This window comes from Leptonychotes weddellii, chromosome 9 (genome assembly GCF_054177405.1).
Source record: "Leptonychotes weddellii isolate Sample4059 chromosome 9, ASM5417740v2, whole genome shotgun sequence".
NCBI lineage: Eukaryota > Metazoa > Chordata > Mammalia > Carnivora > Phocidae > Leptonychotes > Leptonychotes weddellii.
This window is the reverse complement of record NC_138377.1, coordinates 111,553,347-111,573,655: the sequence shown is the minus strand read 5'-3', so window position 1 is coordinate 111,573,655 and position 20,309 is coordinate 111,553,347. Positions and strand designations below refer to the sequence as shown.

The following is a 20,309-nucleotide window of genomic DNA, read 5'->3' as shown; positions in this document are numbered from 1 at the left end:
ATAAATGGGAAGGAAGGGAAGGCTCTTCCTTACAGAAAGACGGTAATAAGAACTCACTGTTAGATAAATACCATACAATAATTATTGCAAACAAGAGCCATTGGTGGATGCTAAAATTAATATGCAAGATTTTGAAGAGGAACAGAATATTTACATAGGCTTGGGGCTGTAGTAATCAGAATGCTTGACCTGGAGTGGAGGTGGGGGGCTGCTTCCAAGATGGCCCCATTTCCTCTCCAGACATCTGTGGGAGGGCCCTCCTGACCAGGAAGTTGTCTTCTTCCAGAATGAGTGATCCAAGGCAGAGAGCAAAGAGGAAGCCACGTTGCCTTCTGTGGTTTACTGTCTGAAATCACACACCATTTCTGCCTGTTCTGTTGGTTAGATCTTGTTAAGCCACCACACTGGGGAGGGGCATCTCTAGCCAGTAGCCCGGAAATTATTTTTTCTCCCTGAGAGTTGCCACTTCCCCTTTTGATGCCTCCCAGCACTCCCAGCTTTGGTTCCTCTTTTTGGGTCTTGCTCCTGTGCTAGTTCTGGACAGGAGTGTCAGGATCGTTGTGATAGGACGAGCAGTGGGAAGGAGGAGGCTATGTGGACCCTTCCCGCCCTCTCCCACGAGGAACCCTTCTTCACCTCAGTCTTCTGTCACCCCTCCCCACTTTCTGTAACAGATTGTCCAGAATCCACTGTGAACCCATGAGACTTTCTACAAGCCTCCCTAGAGCAGTGATTTTTATCATTTTTCCTGCCTGTCTACATCTATATTATATCGTATTCGTGTCTCTATCCTTAAGGTCCTTAATGGGTGAATGGGTTTCCTTTTGAAATGTAAATATATTTAAGAACCTCCTAATTCAGCTATCTGGGCCTCTGTATTTTCCCAAACTGCAGGTCTAGAGGGAGGAGATGTCCTTCAGCCTATTGCCTGTTGGCACAAGCAAAACTGCAGAAGATTTTTCAAAGATTGTGTTCTTGCTTCAGGGAGTCGAGGGTTTAGCAAGGCTGCTGAGGACTCTGTTCTGTGGCAGGGAAGACAAAGAGCCCCACCCAGTGAGCACTGGGAGTGGAGAGGAAAGCTAGTGGAACATTCTGGGGCACACAGTAGGCAGGAAGGGATGACCTCAACACTTGGAAGTGTCTCTGACTGCTGCCTGTGCTGGCCAGAGATCGCCTTCAGTACCCCATGCTTGTCCCTTCACCGAGTCCTCCTCCAGCCATTGCTCCCCCGTTGCCTGCTGCTTCTGGAAAACATCTGGATTCTCTCTCTTTCTGGCACACCTGTTCCTGTTGTAGACCCCTCTTTTTGGACCCCCTTTCTCACCTCTTCCCATTCCTCCTACATACTGTTAAATAACAAAAAGTCAACTGAGTGCATTTGAAGAGCTAATTGGCTTTATTAAGTGATAATGGGGCAGCATCCCACCTAGCAAGTCGAAAGGAGCTCCGTCAAGCTGCAGAAAAGGAAAAGTTTTTAAAGGCAGAGAGGGAGCAGTGAAAAGGAAATTATTAGGAAAGAATGCATTGTTTTAGGCAAGGTAGCCCTGCTGAGGGGAACAGATGGGGTCTAGCAGTAAATTTCGTAGTGCTTACCAGGAAATTCCATGTTGACCGGTTAAAGGTTACATTCCTGAGGGAGGTTGAAACTGTAATTAGGTTAGGTATTAAGGCCTGGTTTGGTGACGTGGCCTAGCATAAGTGACTCCATTCTGGGCCTGTGATTTTCTTTGTAGCAATACCCATTCCAGTCCTTACTCACTGGCCTGCAGGAATTGTCCACCTCATCTTCACCCTTCACTAGAGGACTGGGATTTAGGGTTCCCTTTGCTTCTTCCTCCCCCTACAGCCTTGGGCAGTCTATTCCATTCCGACATTGACCTAGCTCCAGAGACTTCAGCCCAGCCAGGGCCTGATCCCTAGCCCTCCCTCACCTCTGCTCCCCTCACTCTACCCTGGGGGAGGTGAGATGCAGTAGGTGATACAGGGGTAGAACTAAGCCAGGCTAGGCTGACTTGCCAACTTTGTTTATATCACCTTTTTCCCATTGGAGAAAAATGAAACTGAATGCAGACCTACAACAACCATTATTTTTAAATTAAAATTGTCTCTAAAAGGTCACAGAATTTTTAGGTGGGAAGGAAATCTAATCATATTCTCTTCCCAGTTATCTCATTTCACAGTTCAAGAAATCAAAGTCCAGGTGGGTTAAGTTACTTTTCTACAGTCACGTTTTCTGATGCAGAATCTAATATTCCAGCTGACATAATTTCACACTCAGAGTTCAGTTAAATCTATAACAGTTTGTCTTCCAGAATAGAAATTTTGACTTATTCTAATATGGATTACATTTTACATTTCACATTGTACTGGTACGTATTTCTAGGAATTATAGTACTTTTCTTTCCAATCCAGATTTAGGTCGATCTCGAGAACTACAATACGTGTACGTGGATAACAACATTCACCTGAAAGGCTTGCCGTCCTATCTGTACAATAAAGTCATCGGGTGCAGTGGGTAAGGCTGATTTCATGTTTTACGCTATAGCTAAACTCTTTGCCACGTTCATTTCAATTTTATTTTTTGGTCCTGATGTAACTTAGAAATAGGTGAACTACTTTGGGTCATCCTGTTCAATTCTGTCTTTGGCCTTACTTTGCTAAACCAAGTACCTTTAGAAGCTAAGAATATTGGGCAAGTGATTTACAGTATTATAGGTCGAGTTCAGCTAGTACGCAAGTTGTTGATTATTTTCCAGTCAAAAATGAATCCGTGTATACCGTTATAAACTCCGTAGTATCAGTCACTGAAACTGGAGGAATCAGCATGAACTTAAAAGCTTTCCTTTCTCTTTACTCCACTACAGTGACAATTCTGTAGGAATAGCTTTAGTATCTAGAACTTGACCATTTTGAAATACATAGAATGCAACATTTGAAATATCCTCTTAATACGAATCATGACCGTAGCAACCAAAACAGATGTTTCAGTTCAAGGGAAATGATAGGCTTTTATTTTCAGAGCAGCAATAAACTTTTCTTCTCAGTCAGGCTTCTAGAAAGGTGGCTTCAGCTTCTCCTTCTATAACGTTGGGACAGAACCACCTTAAAGTGTTTCCCAGGGTGTTGTGAAATTAATAAAAGACAACTCAACTACCAGAGCCTGCTTTTAACTGGCCTGCCTTTCCTCACATAAACAGCCAAAGGATACTTGGGATACATTCAAGGCCACTTAGCCAGCATATTTACTCTGTCCTTGTGATTCCAACACCCTGCATAAGCCGGCTCATACTATATGTAGTTCTGGCAAGAAGGGAGCTGACCATAAGCTTGTGTGTAGAGGACAGCCACTCCCCTGTTGGCCTGGCTCCAGGGGATGGGCCCTGAGCAGCAATTACTCCAGAGAGGGCATTCCTTGGAGTAGTAGCCTTCCCTTAGGAAAAATTATGCCATTGTTATCTTGGAAGAGCCTTCAATGACGTTTCGAAGTGCCCATATAGGCTGACAAAATGCAATCCCAGAGATGTATTTCAGAACCTTCTTAAAGCAGAGATAATAGAACATGCTGCGGGGTTTTTAGCTCAGTGATTTTTCGGACAGCTGATTATGTGACTGCTGTGGTACTCAGTAGTACTCAGGCATTAATCCTATGAGTTCTTAAAGGATCTGTAATACAGCCTAATTCTTCCAAGTGGTAAGTAGAATACCCCCCATCACCAAGATACACGGAATGATGCAAGCAAGCTCCAAGACTGAAGGCAGTTCTTCCCACATCTAAGCCTTCAGAGACTGCACTGAAGTCTCTACCACAATTAAGGAATAGCTTTTACTTAAGATAAAGAGCCTTCTACTTTGTCGTGTAGATATGGATGTTATCGACTGCCAGAAAGTTCTATACTTGCTGAGTAGAGAGACATTTTTTAACCCTTGACTTGGTATCTGGTAGCAGGAATAGTGAATTTTATAATTAATTTTCTTTGAGAAAATAAATAGTAGGACAAAATATGCAAATTATTACCTAGTAGTCTAAAATTATTATTATAATTTATTATAACATCTTCCTTTGGAAGTAGTAATAAGAAAATAAGTAATTATTCAAAGAACAGTATCAAACAATTGGTTTTGTAATATTAGTCGTTTTTGGAATAGAGGCAACCCCACTTACAAATGAACTGTGATCCAAAAGGCATTTTTAGTCTTGTTGGTTTAACTCAGAATGCATTTCTCTTTAGAAGCAATTCTGGTGGTTGTATTCCTGGCCAGCTCATTAAAACATCATTTAACTCATTTTACACCCCCAAAATTATATTTTATGGCAAAACGTACTCTGAATTCTAATAGATGGTGGCTACTGAAGGCTTGGCAACAGAATTAAGGGGCCTCCTTCTTTGATCTCCTTTATCTCTCTTGATGAATATATGCAAAGGGAATCCCCCATTCCAAGTCAAAGTGGGGGCCGCTTTGGGAGAAGGAAGGGCCAGGAATAGAACAAGTTTCTGAGGTAAACCTAATAATAAAGAGCAAAAGGGTACTTGAGGCCTAGAAAGTGCGCTTCTTGATTCTGAACAAGGATCTTGGTTCACTTAGTTCTTTAAGTGAATATTTACTGAGCAACTACTCTGGTCACTATGTTAGACAATGGCCATACAGTGATGAGTAAAGCAAATTTTTAGTACCTGGCCTTGTGGACCATATAATCTAGCCAGGAATCCAAATAAACAAATAATTGATCAAACCTGGTGTCAATTCTCTTTAAGGAGATATTTAAGCTGAGAACCTAAGGGTCAACATACTTGGTTCTCCACTGCTCTCACATGTTGCTTCTTAGATGTAGGCCTGGAATATAAGAACCCTCTAGCTTCTTCTCCCTTAGAGCAACAGAGCAAAATAAACACAGCTTTAGGGACTGTGGCAGAATATGAAAAGTCTGCTGTACGTATAATTTCGCATCTTTGAAGGAAAATGCAGAATCAGATATAAAACTGTAAACAAGTATAAATATAGCAAATAACAAATGTTGTACAGTTTCAAGAAATCTTAGAAGTCTCACATAATTATCTTTGATATTCATGGAAATAAAGTTAACACCTCCTTATTACATGTTCACTTATTTGTCATACAATTATTGAGCATCAGCTAGCAAGTCAGCACTATGCTGAGAATTGTGGAAAAGACAAAGATAACTTAGATGTTTTTCCTAATATATAAAAATAACTGTTAATACAAAAAATAAATAGCCTAAGAGAGGTAGAATGATAGAAATTTAGAGCATGGGACTATCTTTTATGACCTAGCCTTGAAGTTATACACTGTCATTTCTGTTATACCCTGTTGATTACACAGGTCAGCCCTATTCATTATGGGAGGAGACTTCTTAAGGGAGTGAGTACTAGGAGGGGAGGATCATGGGTGCCATCTTGGAGACTGGCTGTCACAACTTCCTTGCATACAGTGCTCTTTGCCAGCTTCATAGAGAAGTAGGATTTTTTTTTTGTCTTTGTCTTTCTTACTGTTACTATAGGAGTAAATGTCTTTAGTTCTTCTGTATTTTACCCAGAAAGAGAACTCCTTCCCGTTAGAATTTTAGAGAATGGTAATTGGCACATTTGCTTACTTAGGAGAACTTAATGGTAAAAGTGATCCTATACCAGTTATTTTTTTTAGTTGTCTGATTTTTTGAAGAAAAGAAAACTGAGCCATTGCTTTACTTTTTCTTATGTAAATAAGCAATTACAGCTGGATTTGGTACAAATTGGTTAAATGACTTGATTAAATGGTTTGTTAATATAACCACTTAAGGTAACAGAGTTGTTTATATGAGAAATGCATTCTGAGTTCTGAGTTAAACCAGCAGTCTGAAAAAAATAGCCTTGGGGCATCTGGGTGGCTCAGCTGGTTGAGTGTTGGACTCTTGGTTTGGCTGAGGTTATGATCTTGGGCTCGGCACTCAGTGCAGAGTCTGCTTGAGATTCTCTCCTTCTCCCTCTTCCCTCCTCCCCCTCAAATAAATAAAAAAATCTTTAAAAATAAAATATAAATAAATAAATAGCCTGTACATCATAGTCTCTTTTTTTGTGGGGGCTGCCCCACATCTAATAACAAGCAATATTAGATACCTGAACCTGAACCACACCTCGTAGGGCAAACACAAAGCAGTGTGGCTACAGATAAAAATACCGAAGTGTGACTTGAGCTGTCAATCGAGAGACAGAGTTTGCAGTTTGATTCCAAACAAAGTAATTGTTTATTAAAACAAAAATATTAACACTCCTTTTAAGAGGAATGTAACAGAATCTAGCATCTTTACAATATAACTTTCACAGTGTACAGGATGCAACCCAAAATTACAAGACATATGAATAATAAGAAAAATGTGGCCCATGGGGCACCTGGGTGGCTCAGTTGGTTAAGCGACTGCCTTCAGCTCAGGTCGTGATCCTGGAGTCCCTGGATCGAGTCCCACATCGGGCTCCCTGCTCAGCAGGGAGTCTGCTTCTCCCTCTGACCCTCCCCCCTCTCATGTGCTCTCTCTCTCTCTCTATCATTCTCACTCTCTCAAATAAATAAAATCTTAAAAAAAAAAAAAGAAAAATGTGGCCCATTCTCAAGGAAAAAGACAATCAGCAGACACTGACCTGAGAGGACCCAAACTGTTGGTATTGACAGATGAGGATTTTAAAACAACCATTCGCAATGAAGTAAAGAAGAGTAAGTTTGCAGTGAATGAAAAGACCAGGAAAAAAAAAAAAAGAAACTGTAGGAAAGAAATAAGTGGGGATTCTAGAGTTGAAATACAGTATCTGAAATAAAAATTCTTCTTGATGGGGTTAACAACTGAATGGGTATAACAGAGGAAAAGTCAGTGAGCTTGGAGGTAGATCAATAGAAATGATTCAGTGTGAAGAACACAGAGAAAAAAGATTGAAAAGAAAAATGAACCCAGCATCAGGGATCTGTCAGACAATATAAAAAAGCCTGATAGCAGTATAATTGGTGTCCCAGAAGGAAGAGAATTTTCTTAATTTTTCTTTCCTAAGAGAAATGCAGCAAAAATGTTTGAAGAAATAATGTCTGAAAATTTTCCAAATATGATGAAAGACTTAAGTTTACATTTTCAAGAAGCTTAGCGAACCCTAAGCAATATAAATTACAAAGAAAATGATGCCTAGGCAAAGCTGCCAAAAACCAAAGATAAAAAGAAAATCATGAAAGCAACCAGAGAAAAATGACAAATTATGAACAAAAGACTGTTACCTTCTCATCAGAGACTATGAAGGCCAGAAAACAGTGGAACAACATTTTTAAAGTGCTAAACAAACAAACAAACAAACAAAAATTGTCAACCTAGGAGCCAGCAAAAATACTTTTCAAGAATGAAAGCAAAATAAATGCGTTCTCAGACGGAACATAAGTAAGCCTTAAATGAGGCCCTGCCAAGATGGCAGACTTTTCATCCAGACCAAGGCCATCCTCTGGGTGGCATAGTGTCTTTCCTTCTCCTTGTCCACTTCTCCCATTCCTTTTCCTGTAACTTAAGCTGAAAAAAAACCCTTTTTGTTAAAAGGGAGGGTAAGTCTAGTAGGAGTTCCCACAATAATGAACAAACGGATGACTTCATGTGCTTTCTGAAGAATTAAAAGATAGTTATTCGGGTGCTTTCAGTAAGAGTATTTAATTCTTTTAACATGCTGTTAGGTGAAATGGAAAGTGTGAAAACGCACATGAGTTAATGTGCTAAATAACACATGTTCTGGAGCACAATCTTGGTGGCAAAATGTTGTCACTGTTCACTTTGCTTTTAGGGTTAAATGTTGAATGGCAGCTCTGAAAACATTGAGTTGAAAGAAAATCGTGTGATAATTGTTATAAATTATTCTGCATAACTAAGCCCAAAGTACTAACATTTGTAACAGATTTCAACTCATTTTTATAACTCACTTAAGGATTCAGATGTACAATTTTTTGGTAACTACCCTGGCATTTAATCTAAAGTCATAAAAACTACCGAGTTGGAAGTCAAAGACACCAAGGCTCAATAATTGCCTGCTGATAATGATTTCAATTCATTGTGAACAGAGGCATATATGGGGCTTCCATCCCTCCTTGCTAGCAATTCATTTCATAACTACTTTTTCTGGAGATGAGTGACCCTAGCTTCCAAGGCAGATACCTGTCCGGCCTGCTCCCCCACTTGTCATTCTCTTCCATGTGCCAGACACTGGCCAGTAGGAACTGTTTAACCCCCTGTACCCTGCGCATTCACAGAGCTGAATCCCTGTTCCGTTTCCCTGGAATATCATCATGCTAATGTTAATTCGTAACAATAGATTCCTTCATGGCAACATCTTAGACCGGTGTTTTGTTTTGTTTTTTTAAAGATTTTATTTATTTATTTGAGAGAGATATATAGTGAGAGAGACAACATGAGCAGGGGGGAGAAGGTGAGGCAGGCTCCCTGCTGAGCAGGGAGCCCAATGTGGGACTCGATCCCAGGACCCCAGGATCATGACCTGAGCCGAAGGCAGACGCTTAACCGACTGAGCCACCCAGGCGCCCCTAGACAGGTGTTTGACCAAATGTCTGTGTACTGTGATCTAGGCAAGTTGAATCAGAAGTTTAACCATCACACACTATATTGTAGCAGATTAGCAAAAGACTCATTTACTGTAACAGTAGAAAACAAGAACAGCTATAAACTGGACCTAACCGTTACTGTGTGCAAGGCAATGTGCTCAGGGATTTATCTGCATATTGCACGTAATCTTCCCAGCAATCCTTGTGATGTTGTCCCCATTTCAGAAATGAAGAAACTGAAGCTCAGAGAGATTATGTAAACTGTCCCAGCTCACCAAGCTGGGCAGTGGTAGATTTGTCATCTGCTTCATTGTCCATACTCTTAACCGCTCTCTCCTCTTTGGTCTAGAATCACCTCTGTATGTTTGAGCCCCTCTGCTAGCTCCTTGAGAGCAGAGATGGAAAATACCTTTCTCACACCCCTATTTCGTGTAATAGGGGTGGATATTTCATCTCTGATGAGGTCGAGGGCAGTTGGCCATGCCCAGCAGAAAGGTCCCCTAACTCGTGTGAATTCCTCCCTTCCAGTCTGCCTTCCTCATAGCTGAGGCTCTTCTCCACTGTGAAGCAGAGAAGGCATTTAATAGACATATCCTAAAATGAATTTAATTAGCCCTTTATATCCAGTGGTGAAGAGTAGGAACTTCTGCTAAAGGAATTGTCAAAGGGAAATTAGACCTTGTATAAAAAGAGAATCCACTTACTTGTTAATGTGAACCTTTTCAGTGGTTTTAGTCAGACACCTGTCTTTTTAATTATGGGAGATGAGGAAAGCATTAGGAAAAATCTGGCTTTCAGTTCCCTCAACCTTTATTTGTTACTCTATATTGTTAAATTCCTTGGGCAGTGTCCATGTACAGTTCATGCACAATTGTATTAAGAAGCAGCAGCTGTTAAGGCAATAGCAGTATGAAGTAAACATTCACAAATGACTTGCTTGGTTTTTATTCTGAATTTTCATTGTTTTATGGTTTTGCTCAGGGTTCTTACACTACAGCGTGGCTATAAAGTTTGAAAACAAATAATATTATTTTACCATGTACATTAGTCAGGGTTCTCCACAGCAACAGAACCAATAGGATGTATGCGGGGGTGAGGGGGAGAGGGAGCTTGATTTATTTTGAGGAATTGGCTCATAGGATTGTGGGGGCTGGCGAGTCTGAAATCTGCAGGGCTGGCTGGAGACCCAGGGAAGAGTTGATGTGACAGCTTGAGTCTGAAGGCAGTTTGGAAGGGGACCTCACTCAATCTTTTTCTCTGAAGGCCTTCAGCTGATCGGTTGAGGCCCACCCACATGGTAGAGGGTGATCGGCTTTATTCACAGTCTACCGATTTCAATGTTCATCTCATCCAAAAACTACCTTCACAGAAACATCTAGTCTGGTGTTGAGCCAAATAATCTGGCTACCGTGGCCTAGCCATCTTAATACAAAAATTTAATCATCACCCCATGTGTTGTAGTAGGTCATCAAAAGAATCATTTATTGTGTGTTTGCCTGTGTTTCCACACTTCATGGCCACACTGCATAGTAGCATTTTGGATATTATTCCTTCATTGTATTATGAAAGAAACAGTCATTATAAAGTGAACTTGAGATTCATTTCCTCATCTTCACAGAATGGTTCATAAGGGTAATATCCTTCCCACCCATGGAAATATTATTACCAAGCCACAGGTGTGCTTCTACAAACTCATGCTGATGTGATCACATGGGCTGAACAGAGGTTTTGAAAGTGAGAGGGATAAAGGCAAAGTCAACATCAAAGGCAAAAATCACAAGAATTTGTAAACTTTGACATGATTTGACAGGCCAGTGTGTAGCTGGTTTGCCCCGTGCACCCATGCCAGCTGTTAGATTATTGACAGTACTGACGTATTTCTACCCACGTTGGTGAAGAGCTCTTGGGCTAAGTCCCCCGAGTCCCCCAGCTTCCAAGTTGGCCTCTCCCTAAGGTCTCATAATCCACAACAAAAGGCTAATGACTAACAGAGCGGAGGGCTCCAGGACCATGCCCCAGCAGCATGATACTGTTTGTTTTTGTTTGTTTTAATAAGGTATAATTTACCGACAGTAACATTCACACTTTTTAGCGAACATTTCTGTGAATCGTGACAAATACATGCAGTCATAAAGCCGCAACTATAACCAAGACACAGGACAGGTCATTCACCTCAAAAATGTCCTCCGTGTCCCTTTGAAATGAACCTCCCCCCTTCCACCCCAGCCCCTGGAAGCAGTGGTCTGTTTTGTGTCCCTATATTTTACCCTTTCTAGACTGTCCTATAAAATGAAGTAATAGAAGCTTCCATAAACATTCATATATGGGGTTTTGTGTGAACATAAATTTTCATTTCACTTGAATAGAATTCCTAAGAATGCATTTGCTGGGTCATATGGTAAGTGTATGTTTAGTTTTATAAAAAACTGCTGGACTGCTTTCCAACGTGGCTGTGCTATTTTGTATTTCCGTCAGCAACTTAAGAGAGTTCTTGTCAGTTTTTTTTAATCTTTCAGACATCCTAATAGGTGAGTAATGATATCTCATGGTTTTAATTTACATTTCTCTAATGACTACTGATGTTGGACCTCTTTTCATGTGCTGATTTGCCATCCATCTATCTTCTTTGGTAAAGTGTGTTCCGATCTTTCACTCACTTTTTACAGATTGGATTGTTTTAAATTATTGACTCTTGAGAGTTCTTTATATATTCTGAATACATGTCTTTCATCAGATATGTGATTTGCACATATTCTCTCCTGGTCTGTGGCTTGTCTATCAATTTATCCGACTTAACTGGTGTATATTGTGGCACTTCATAGTACCCACCCACCCAACACACACATGACTCAAGATACATTTCATTTAATCCATAAATAAGACATTTTCCAAAATCCTGTTTGACAGATTACTGTCATTTTTCCTATATAATCATTTCCTTAAATGTAGTGATCTTGTAATGTAACCAAATATAGATATTTGTAATGCTTAGGAGGTCACTAGCACATCTCCTGGTCCTGAGACTTCTAATGGACCCCTGCAAGTACCCCCAGCTTATTTCCTTTTTGGCACCATGTAGATGCCTCGGTATTCTTTTTCCCATTTCCTTTTTATCTTTTCTCTTTCAGACTTCTTTATCTATGTGTGATGACTCAAAACAACCAGTCTGTGTTTGGAACTGCTTAGCTATCGATATGGAAACTGCTAGATAGAAGAGAAAATTGAACACGTTAGATGAGTTCACAGCGGAAGAACGCCTATAATACAGTTAGAAAATGTGTGATAGAAACTTCAAACGTTGTGGTAGATCATTGGTAAGAGAGGATATCAGGGAAGACTATATAAAATAATTAGATTTGGGGATGAGTAAGATTTGTATTTGGAATGCCCCAATGTAGAAATTTTCAGGCCCAATTTGGCCTGTAGGCAGGAGGGGCCATGGTGCATTTTAATAAAGACAGCATTGCCTAGAATAAGGCGTATGATTCAGAATCCACAAGGAAACGGTAAGGCCACACATATCCATAGGCACCTCTCTGCTTACGTTCTCCTCCTTTTGAATCAACTAAGGGAAGAGGGTCATTTCTTAAAATTTGGTTAGAAGGCTTCCATATTTTGACCCTGCACATCAGTGTAAATTTCATTAGCTTACCAAAGGAACATTGCCAATAATTTTGAAGTTCCTGTATGCCCCTTTCCAACTGTACGCTCTTTCCCAAGGTTAGCCACTATTCCGAATTTTATATTTATCATTCATTTATACTTAGTTATGATTTTGATATATGTGAATATCTCCCCATATAGTATATTGTCAAGTTTTGTATCTTTGTGTAAATGGATCATGCTGTATGTATGCTCCTGTGACTTGCTTTTTTTCATGTAACATTTTGTTCTTAGTCTTCAGCTTCTTACCCATTTTTCTGCTCCTTTTTAGAGAAAAACTGTTTGAAAGAGACGTTTATACTTACTGTCACCACTTCCTTCCATTCTCCCATCCACCCACACAGGTTAGGCTTTGATAACCCAATTCTACACCAAAGCCAGCATTTTCAGTGTCACTAGTCCCTTCCACATTGCCAAATTCACTTCTCAGTTCTAATCCTTCTTGGCCTGTCCAACACTTGATCAGTTTCTCCTTGAAACACCTTCTTCACCTCAGTTTCAGCACACCTGGCTTTCAGAACACCATCTCTCTGGTTCCGCTCCTCTGCCACTATACACCCCTTCTCAGCCTTCTCTACTGGTTCATCCTCATTCCCCCGTTCATGACATCTTGGGCTCAGGACTCAAAACTCTTCTCCATCTGTATCCAAAAATTGCAGTTCTCCACTCCAGGGTATTTGGAAATGTGTATAAGTTGGGGAGGGGGTTGGCTTTAAGACTGGGTCTCTACTGACATTTGGTGGGATGCTAAATATCTAGCAACGCACACAGAAGTTCTAAACAATTACGAATATGTGTCCCCCTAGAATGCCAAGAGCATCCCCAAAGAGAAACATTTCTAGGTTGGTTATTTCATACCATCACAATTATGCTTTAAATATTACGCATGCATGACTCCCACATACAGACATCCAACCGCATCCAGTTGGCATTTCCACATGGATGTGTACAATTAAATGTTAACATATCCATAATCAAATCCCCCAACTCAGTCTTCCACAATCTGCTACACATCAGTTGATGGAAACCATTCTTCCAGTTATTCTGCCTAAAAGCTTGGGGGTCGTCTTTGATTTCTCTTTCTCTCGCATCCACAGCCAACTCATTATATAGCCTGTTGGCTGTACGTTCAAAAATAGATTCGGGCTCTTGCCACTTCTCACCACTTCTATTTACTATATCTCCTTGACCTAAATTACCATCGTCTCTCACCTGGATTAAAGCAGTAGTCTTCTTCTGTCTCAACCACCTTGAGTTTATTTTCTACATAGTGTCTGGCAATCCCAGCCAGGTCATAACCCAGATCCAGTTATCTCTATTCAGCCATCACCCTGGGTATTCCATGTACTTAGCATAAGAGCCAGAGCCCTTCCACTGACCTGTGAGCCTGTACATGACTTGTCTTCTAGGTCGTACCTTCAAATTCTTCTCCTACCACTCTCTCCCTTCCTGCTTCCACTTTGGCCGTATTTACCCCCTCCCTTCTTCTTGAGCACACCAGACTCCTGCCTCTTTGCACCTGTTTCTCCTCTATCTGAATATTGTTCTCTCAGATTTCTTTGTGGTTTTAACACCACATGTATTACAGCTTCCATCAAAATTCTCAATCTTAAAGCTTATTAGACATATTAAGAATGGTTATTGTAAAATTTGTATCAGATAATTCCATCATCTGTCATCTTTTTAAAAATTCTTTTTTTAATAGCTGTTGTTTCTCTTGATTTTCTCTTAGGCTGTTTTATCTACCCTTATACCTCGTTAGTTTTGATTGCCTACCAGATATGGTATATAAAGAACTGTTATATTATCTTAGGCCTCAAATTATATTCTCTCCCTGTAGAGTGGCCTCAAGTACATGTGTCTTTTTATCAATCTGTTGCTTCTCAACTCTGAATCTACCCTTTTTCCTGGAACTGGCTCCTATAGAACTTTCTCCTTTGTCATGTGGATTAATATAAGGTTTTTTCAGTAGAGGGCCATGGAGGGATACGTCAAGGTCAGAAGAGGAGGAAAGCATTTCCCTTCCTGCTTCCGGGCTGCTGTTTTCTGCACAGTGGCTGGCAAAGGGAGACCTGGGAACAGTGCCGCTGAAACCCACACTCTCCAGCCAGTTTCTCTGTTCCTTGGCGGACCACTCTTGCAGACTACCTGGTAGTCTGCCACCCAGGGAGCTGATTCTGTGACCCAGCTCTAGCCCCCAGCATGTTTTCCACCCCCAGCAGCAGGCCAGCTTCTCCAGCAAGTTTCTCTGCTACCCGATGGGCTGCTTCTGTGGACTGCCTCCACAGCACTGCGTGTTCCTGTGGCAGTCATGCCCCCAAATAGGTTTAGAGGGGGGAAGCGTTCCAAGTAACTTTCTTGTTCATGCTCCCTACATTCTGGAGATTTCTTTCCACTTAACGATTCTTATAATTTTCCCTCTTCAAATTCCCAGTGTGGTTTTGCCTCCCGACAGGACACTGACCGATACAATGACCTTCCGGCCATTTGCGAGGCTCTTTTCAGTGGCTGGCAATTTCAAATCCATTTCAGGAATTGAGAAGATTTGAAGTTAGGCTTCAGTCCTTGAGATGGCCTCTACCTTCAGTTCCTCCTTACTCCAGTGTGGATGATTTTTCAGTCCTGCATCTGCCTTAATGGGCTCTGGATGCCAGTATTCGTCCCTGTGGGTCCCTTTAGGCAGTTAAATGCTGCTCTGCTTCAAGCAGTCTTTTCAGTAATTGACAAACATCCTTAGGAAAGAAATAGCCCCAAATGCCGATTTGTTCCTCAGGTTCTGTCTTGTCTTGGATCTTGGCTCTATAATTTTTCCTGAATGCTCTCCAAGGCTGTAAAGCGGATATTTCATCCAGCTTTTGATACTGTCTTCAGTTGGTTACTGTTACCTGGCTTGCCATCACAAGAAGTGAAACTTCTTTATAAATCTGTTCATCTCTTTCATATCTGTCTTACTAGTTCCTCTTTTATTCTTTTTTTTTTTTTTTTTTTTTGAGATTATTTATTTGAGAGAGAGTGTGGAGAGAGGGCAGAGGGAGAGAAAATCTTAAGCAGACTCTGCCTTGAGCGTGGAGCCCAACACGGGGCTCCATCTCGTGACCCTCAGATCATGACTCTGAGATCATGACCTGAGCCAAAACCAAGAGTTGGGCATTTAACCGACTCCGCCACCCAGTTGCCCCAGCTGCTCTTTTATTCTAATGTTGTATATTTTTAATTTCTCTCTTTAATCAGTACATGCCAGGCATATTTTTTATTTGAAAGAACGAAATTTTGGGTTTATTTATACTTTCTATTCTTTGTTTCCTTTTCACCAATTTCAGCTCTTAGGTTTTTCAATATCCTATTCATACTTTGTATTTATTTTGCTTTGCTTTTCCTGGTATATATATATAGCACGTGCGCATGCACACACATACACACACATCTCTGAAACCATCAGTACAATTAAGATAATAAACATATCCATCACTCCCAAGGCTTTCTCATGCCCCTTGGTCATCTTTCCTTCTGCCCCCATCCTATCTCCAGACAACCACTGATCTATGTTCTGTTACTGTACATTAATTTGTATTTTCTAGAGTTTTATATGAATGCAATCAAACAATATATTCTCTGTTTTGGTCTGGCTTCTTTCACTCAGCATAAAATTTGGAGATTTATTCATGATGTAGTGTGTATCAGTAGTTCATTCCTTTTGATTGCCATGTAGAATTCCATTCTACGGATATACTACAGATTACTTCCATTCACTTGTTATGGACATTTGTGTTGGTTCTAGTTTTTTACTTCATTACAAATAAAGCTGCTGTGGACATATGTAGACTGTCCTTTAATGGTCCTAGTCTTAAATTTACTTGGATAAATAGTAGTAGTCTGGATCATAGATATCCTTAATTTTTGAAGGAACTGCAAACTTTCAAAAAATAACTACCATTTTGCATTCCCACCTCAATATAAGAGATTTTCAGTTCTTCCCTATTTTTGCCACTTTTGGAATAGTCAGTCTTTTAAATTTTATCCATTCTAATTGTTCTGCAGTGGTATTTCATTATGTTTTTAAATTACATTTTTCTAGTGAATAAGAAGATTAACATAACATAAAAAAAAAAGAATGCACATCTTTGCTTGTCTTATTTGCCGTCCATATATCTGCTTTGACATAGTGTCTATATAAGTCTTTTCCCCATTTTTTTCTTGGGTATTTGTGTTCTTATAGAGTTTTTTTTGTTTTTTTTTTTTAAGATTTTATTTATTTGCAAGAGAGAGAATGAGAGACAGAGAGCATGAGAGGGAGGAGGGTCAGAGGGAGAAGCAGACTCCCTGCTGAGCAGGGAGCCCGATGCGGGACTCGATCCCGGGACTCCAGGATCATGACCTGAGCCGAAGGCAGTCGCTTAACCAACTGAGCCACCCAGACGCCCCTCTTATAGAGTTTTGAAAGTGTTTTTTTATAGATTCTGGATACAAGTCTTTTATCTTATATATACTTTGCACATATTTTCTCCCAGTCCATGGCTTGTCTTTTCATTGTCCTAATGGGGCTTTTTAAAGAGCAGACATTTTTTATTTTGATAAAGTCCATTTTACCAATTTGTGCCTTTATGGATCTTCCTTTTGGTGTAACCCACATCACAAAGGTTTTTTCCTGGGTTGTCTTCTAGAATTTTTAAGGTTTGGGTTTCTGTTTTGATCTATGATTCATTTTGAGTTAATCTTTTATATGGTACAGGTATGGCTGAAGTTCCTTTTTTTTCGCATATGGATATACAGTTAGTTGTTCCAGTACCATCTATTAAAAATACTATTCTTTCTCCACTGTATTGCCTTTGTACTTTTGTTGAAAATTAGTTGTCCTGGGGCGCCTGGGTGGCTCAGTCGTTAAGCGTCTGCCTTCGGCTGAGGTCATGATCCCAGGGTTCTGGGATCGAGCCCCGCATTGGGCTCCCTGCTCGGCGGGAAGCCTGCTTCTCCCTCCCCCACTCCCTCTGCTTGTGTTCCCTCTCTCGCTGTGTCTCTCTCTGTCAAATAAATAAATAAAATCTTAAAAAAAAAAGAAAAGAAAAGAAAAGAAAAAATTAGTTGTCCTTAAAATGTATGGGTCTGTGTCCAGAAACTCTCTTTGCTCCATTGATCTATTGGTCTGTTTTGACACCAATACCACATTGTTTTGATGACCATAGGTTTACTGTAAATCTTAAAATTAGGTAGTGTTAGTCCTTCAAATTTTTTTTCAAAGTTGCTTGGCTATTCTAATTGTTTAGCATTTCCCAATAAATTTTAGAATCAGAGTTTCAATTACATTTTTAAAAAAACCTGTGGTTTTGAACTGTGTTGAATCTATAGATCAATTTGAGGAGAATTACTATCTTAGCAGTTTTGAGCCTTTCAATCCATGATCACAATGCATATCTTCATTTCTCAGCAGTATTTTGTAGTTTTCAGTGAACAGGTTGTGGGCATCTTTGGTCAGATTTCTCCCTAATTATTTTCATATTTTTCATTCTATTGTATATGGCATTTAAATTTTTTTTCAATTTCCAATGATTATTGCTACCATCTAGAAGTACAAATAATTTTGTATATTGACCTTGTGTGCTCCAAACTTGCTAAGCTCACTTAATAGTTCCAGTAGTCTTTTGTTGTTCTTGTTGTTTTGTTTTGCTTTTTGTTTTTTTTTTTTTTTTTTTTTTTGTAGTTTCTGTTGGACTTTCTACATACACAGTAATGTCTTTTGGGGAATAAAGGCAGTTTTACTTCTTCCTTACAAACCTGGTTGCCTTTTCTTTCTTTTTCTTGCTTTATTACCCTGGCTATAAGCTCTATACAACGTTAAATAGAAGTAGTGAGAGAAGACATGTTTTTCTTGCTGAACTTACTGGGAAAACAGTCTTTCACCAAGTATAATATTAACTGTTGTTTTGTCATAGATAGCTTTTATCAGATGAATAAATTCCCTTCTTTTCCTAATTTGCTAAGATTTTTTTTGAATGGGTGTTGAATTTTGTTAGACAACTTTTCTGTATCTGTTGAAATGATTATGTGATTTTTCTTTTTTTAAAGTTTTAGTAAAATGAATTACATTGATTTCTAATGTTAATGCAATCTGAATTGGCAAGATAAACCTCATTTGGTCATAGTGACTTGATACATTGTTGAATTCAATTTGCTAAAATCTTGTTTAGGTTTTTTCCAACTACGTTCAACAGTGATGCTGGGTTTTTTGGGTTTTTGCTGGGTTTTTTGGGGTTTTTTTCTCTTGTAATGTGTTTGTCTGGTTTTTGTATCAGGATAATGCTGGCTTCATAGATTGAGTTGAGAAGTATTCCAACCTTTTAACTACAAACTCAACTTCTTTAATAAATATAGGGCTGTTCATCTTACCTCTCTCTTGAGTGAGGTTTGGTAATCTTTGCCCTTCAAGGACTTTGTATTGGCATAAAATTGCTTATTGCCTTTTTGTTATCTGTAGAAACCGGGCAATGTCTCCATTCTCATTCCTGATATTAATAATTTGTGTCTTCTCTCTGATGAGTCTTGTTAGAAAATTTTCAATTTTATTCATTTTTTCAAAGTTCTACCTTTTAATTGATTTTTCTTTATCATCCCGTTTTCTATGTCATTAATTTTTTAAATTCTTTATTTAAATTCAGTTTAGTTAACATATATGTATTCTTAGTTTCAGGGGTAGAATTTAGTGATTCATCAGTTGCATATAGCATCCAATGCTCATTATATCAAGTGCCCTCCTTAATGCCCATCACCCAGTTACCCCATCTCCCCACCCACCTCCCCTCTAGCAACCCTCAGTTTGTTTCTTATAGTTAAGAGTCTCTTATGGTTTGCCTCCCTCTCTGTTTTTATCTTATTTTATTTTTCCTTCCCTTTTCCTATGTTCATCTGTTTTGTTTCTTAAATTCCACATACGGGTGAGATCATGTGGTATTTGACTTTCTCTAACTTATTTTGTTTAGCATAATACCCTCTGGTTCCATCCATGTTGTTGCAAATGGCAAGATTTCATTCTGTATGATGGCTGAGTGGTATTCCATTGTATATATGTATATATACACCACATCTTCTTTATCCATTCATCTGTCGATGGACATCTGGGCTCTTTCCACAGTTTGGCTATTGTGGACATTGCTGCTATAAATATTGGGGTGCATATGCCCCTTCAAATCACTATGTTTGTATCCTTTGGGTAAATATCTAGTATAGTGTCATTGATTTTCTTGATGCTGTTTATTTCTTTTCTTCTATTAAGTTTTAATTTGCTCTTTTATTTCCAGTTTCTTTAGATGAGAGCTCTGTATGTAACATGTCCTTGTTCTAGGCAGTAATTATAATTATTATAATGACCTTTACTGCCAGTTCTATCAGTTCTTGGTTGATTTCACTTGCATGATTTTTCTCATTATAGGTCATATTTTCCTGTTTACTGGAAAGTCTGGTAATTTTTTATTGGATGCTGGGTGGTGTGAATTTTACCACATTGAGTGCTGGATGTTTTTGTATTCATACAACTATTCTTGATATATGTCCTAGGACACCATTAAGTTCATTGGGAACAGTTTTAGCTTTTAAGATAGGGCTTTTAGGATTTGTTAAATGGGAATAGAATAGTGTTCAGTCTAGTGCTAATTATTTCCCACTACTGAGATAACACCCTTCCATGCACTCTACCTAATGCATCATGAACTGTGAGGTTCAAGTCTGATTGATAAGAACAAGCACTGTATTCAACCGTGCATGAAAAAGATAAACCTTTCGTCTTTTCAGCTGGTTCTTCCTCCAGCCCCAGACAGTTTCCTCACATGCCTGTGCTGATCAGTACTCATCTGAATACTCAAGGGGGACCCTCTGCAGATATCCAGAGTTCTTTCTTTGTGCATCTCTCTCCTCTGAGGTTCTCTCTCCTGCAACCTCTAGCTGCTTTGGACTCCCTGAGCTCTTAGTTCCTTGTCCTCAGTTTAAGGTGCCTGTCATCCTGTGACGGAGTTCCTCTTCCCTGATTCAACTGTTCTCTTCAATTGGGTCTCTGCTCAGATGTCACCTCCTCAGAAAGACTTACTTTG

The 20,309-nt window shown here is 39.5% G+C and overlaps 1 protein-coding gene across 6 annotated transcripts in view; it reads left to right on the top strand.

Annotated features, from left to right (window-relative positions):
• Positions 1 to 20,309, top strand: part of LRRC28 (leucine rich repeat containing 28) — a 157,123-nt gene that overhangs the window by 112,387 nt on the left and 24,427 nt on the right. For all 6 annotated transcript variants that reach the window (XM_081831575.1, XM_031033521.2, XM_031033522.2 and 3 more), the window contains one exon: positions 2,413 to 2,515. In XM_081831575.1, the coding sequence (XP_081687701.1) occupies positions 2,413 to 2,515 (103 nt within the window). The remainder of the gene's footprint in view (positions 1 to 2,412; positions 2,516 to 20,309) is intronic.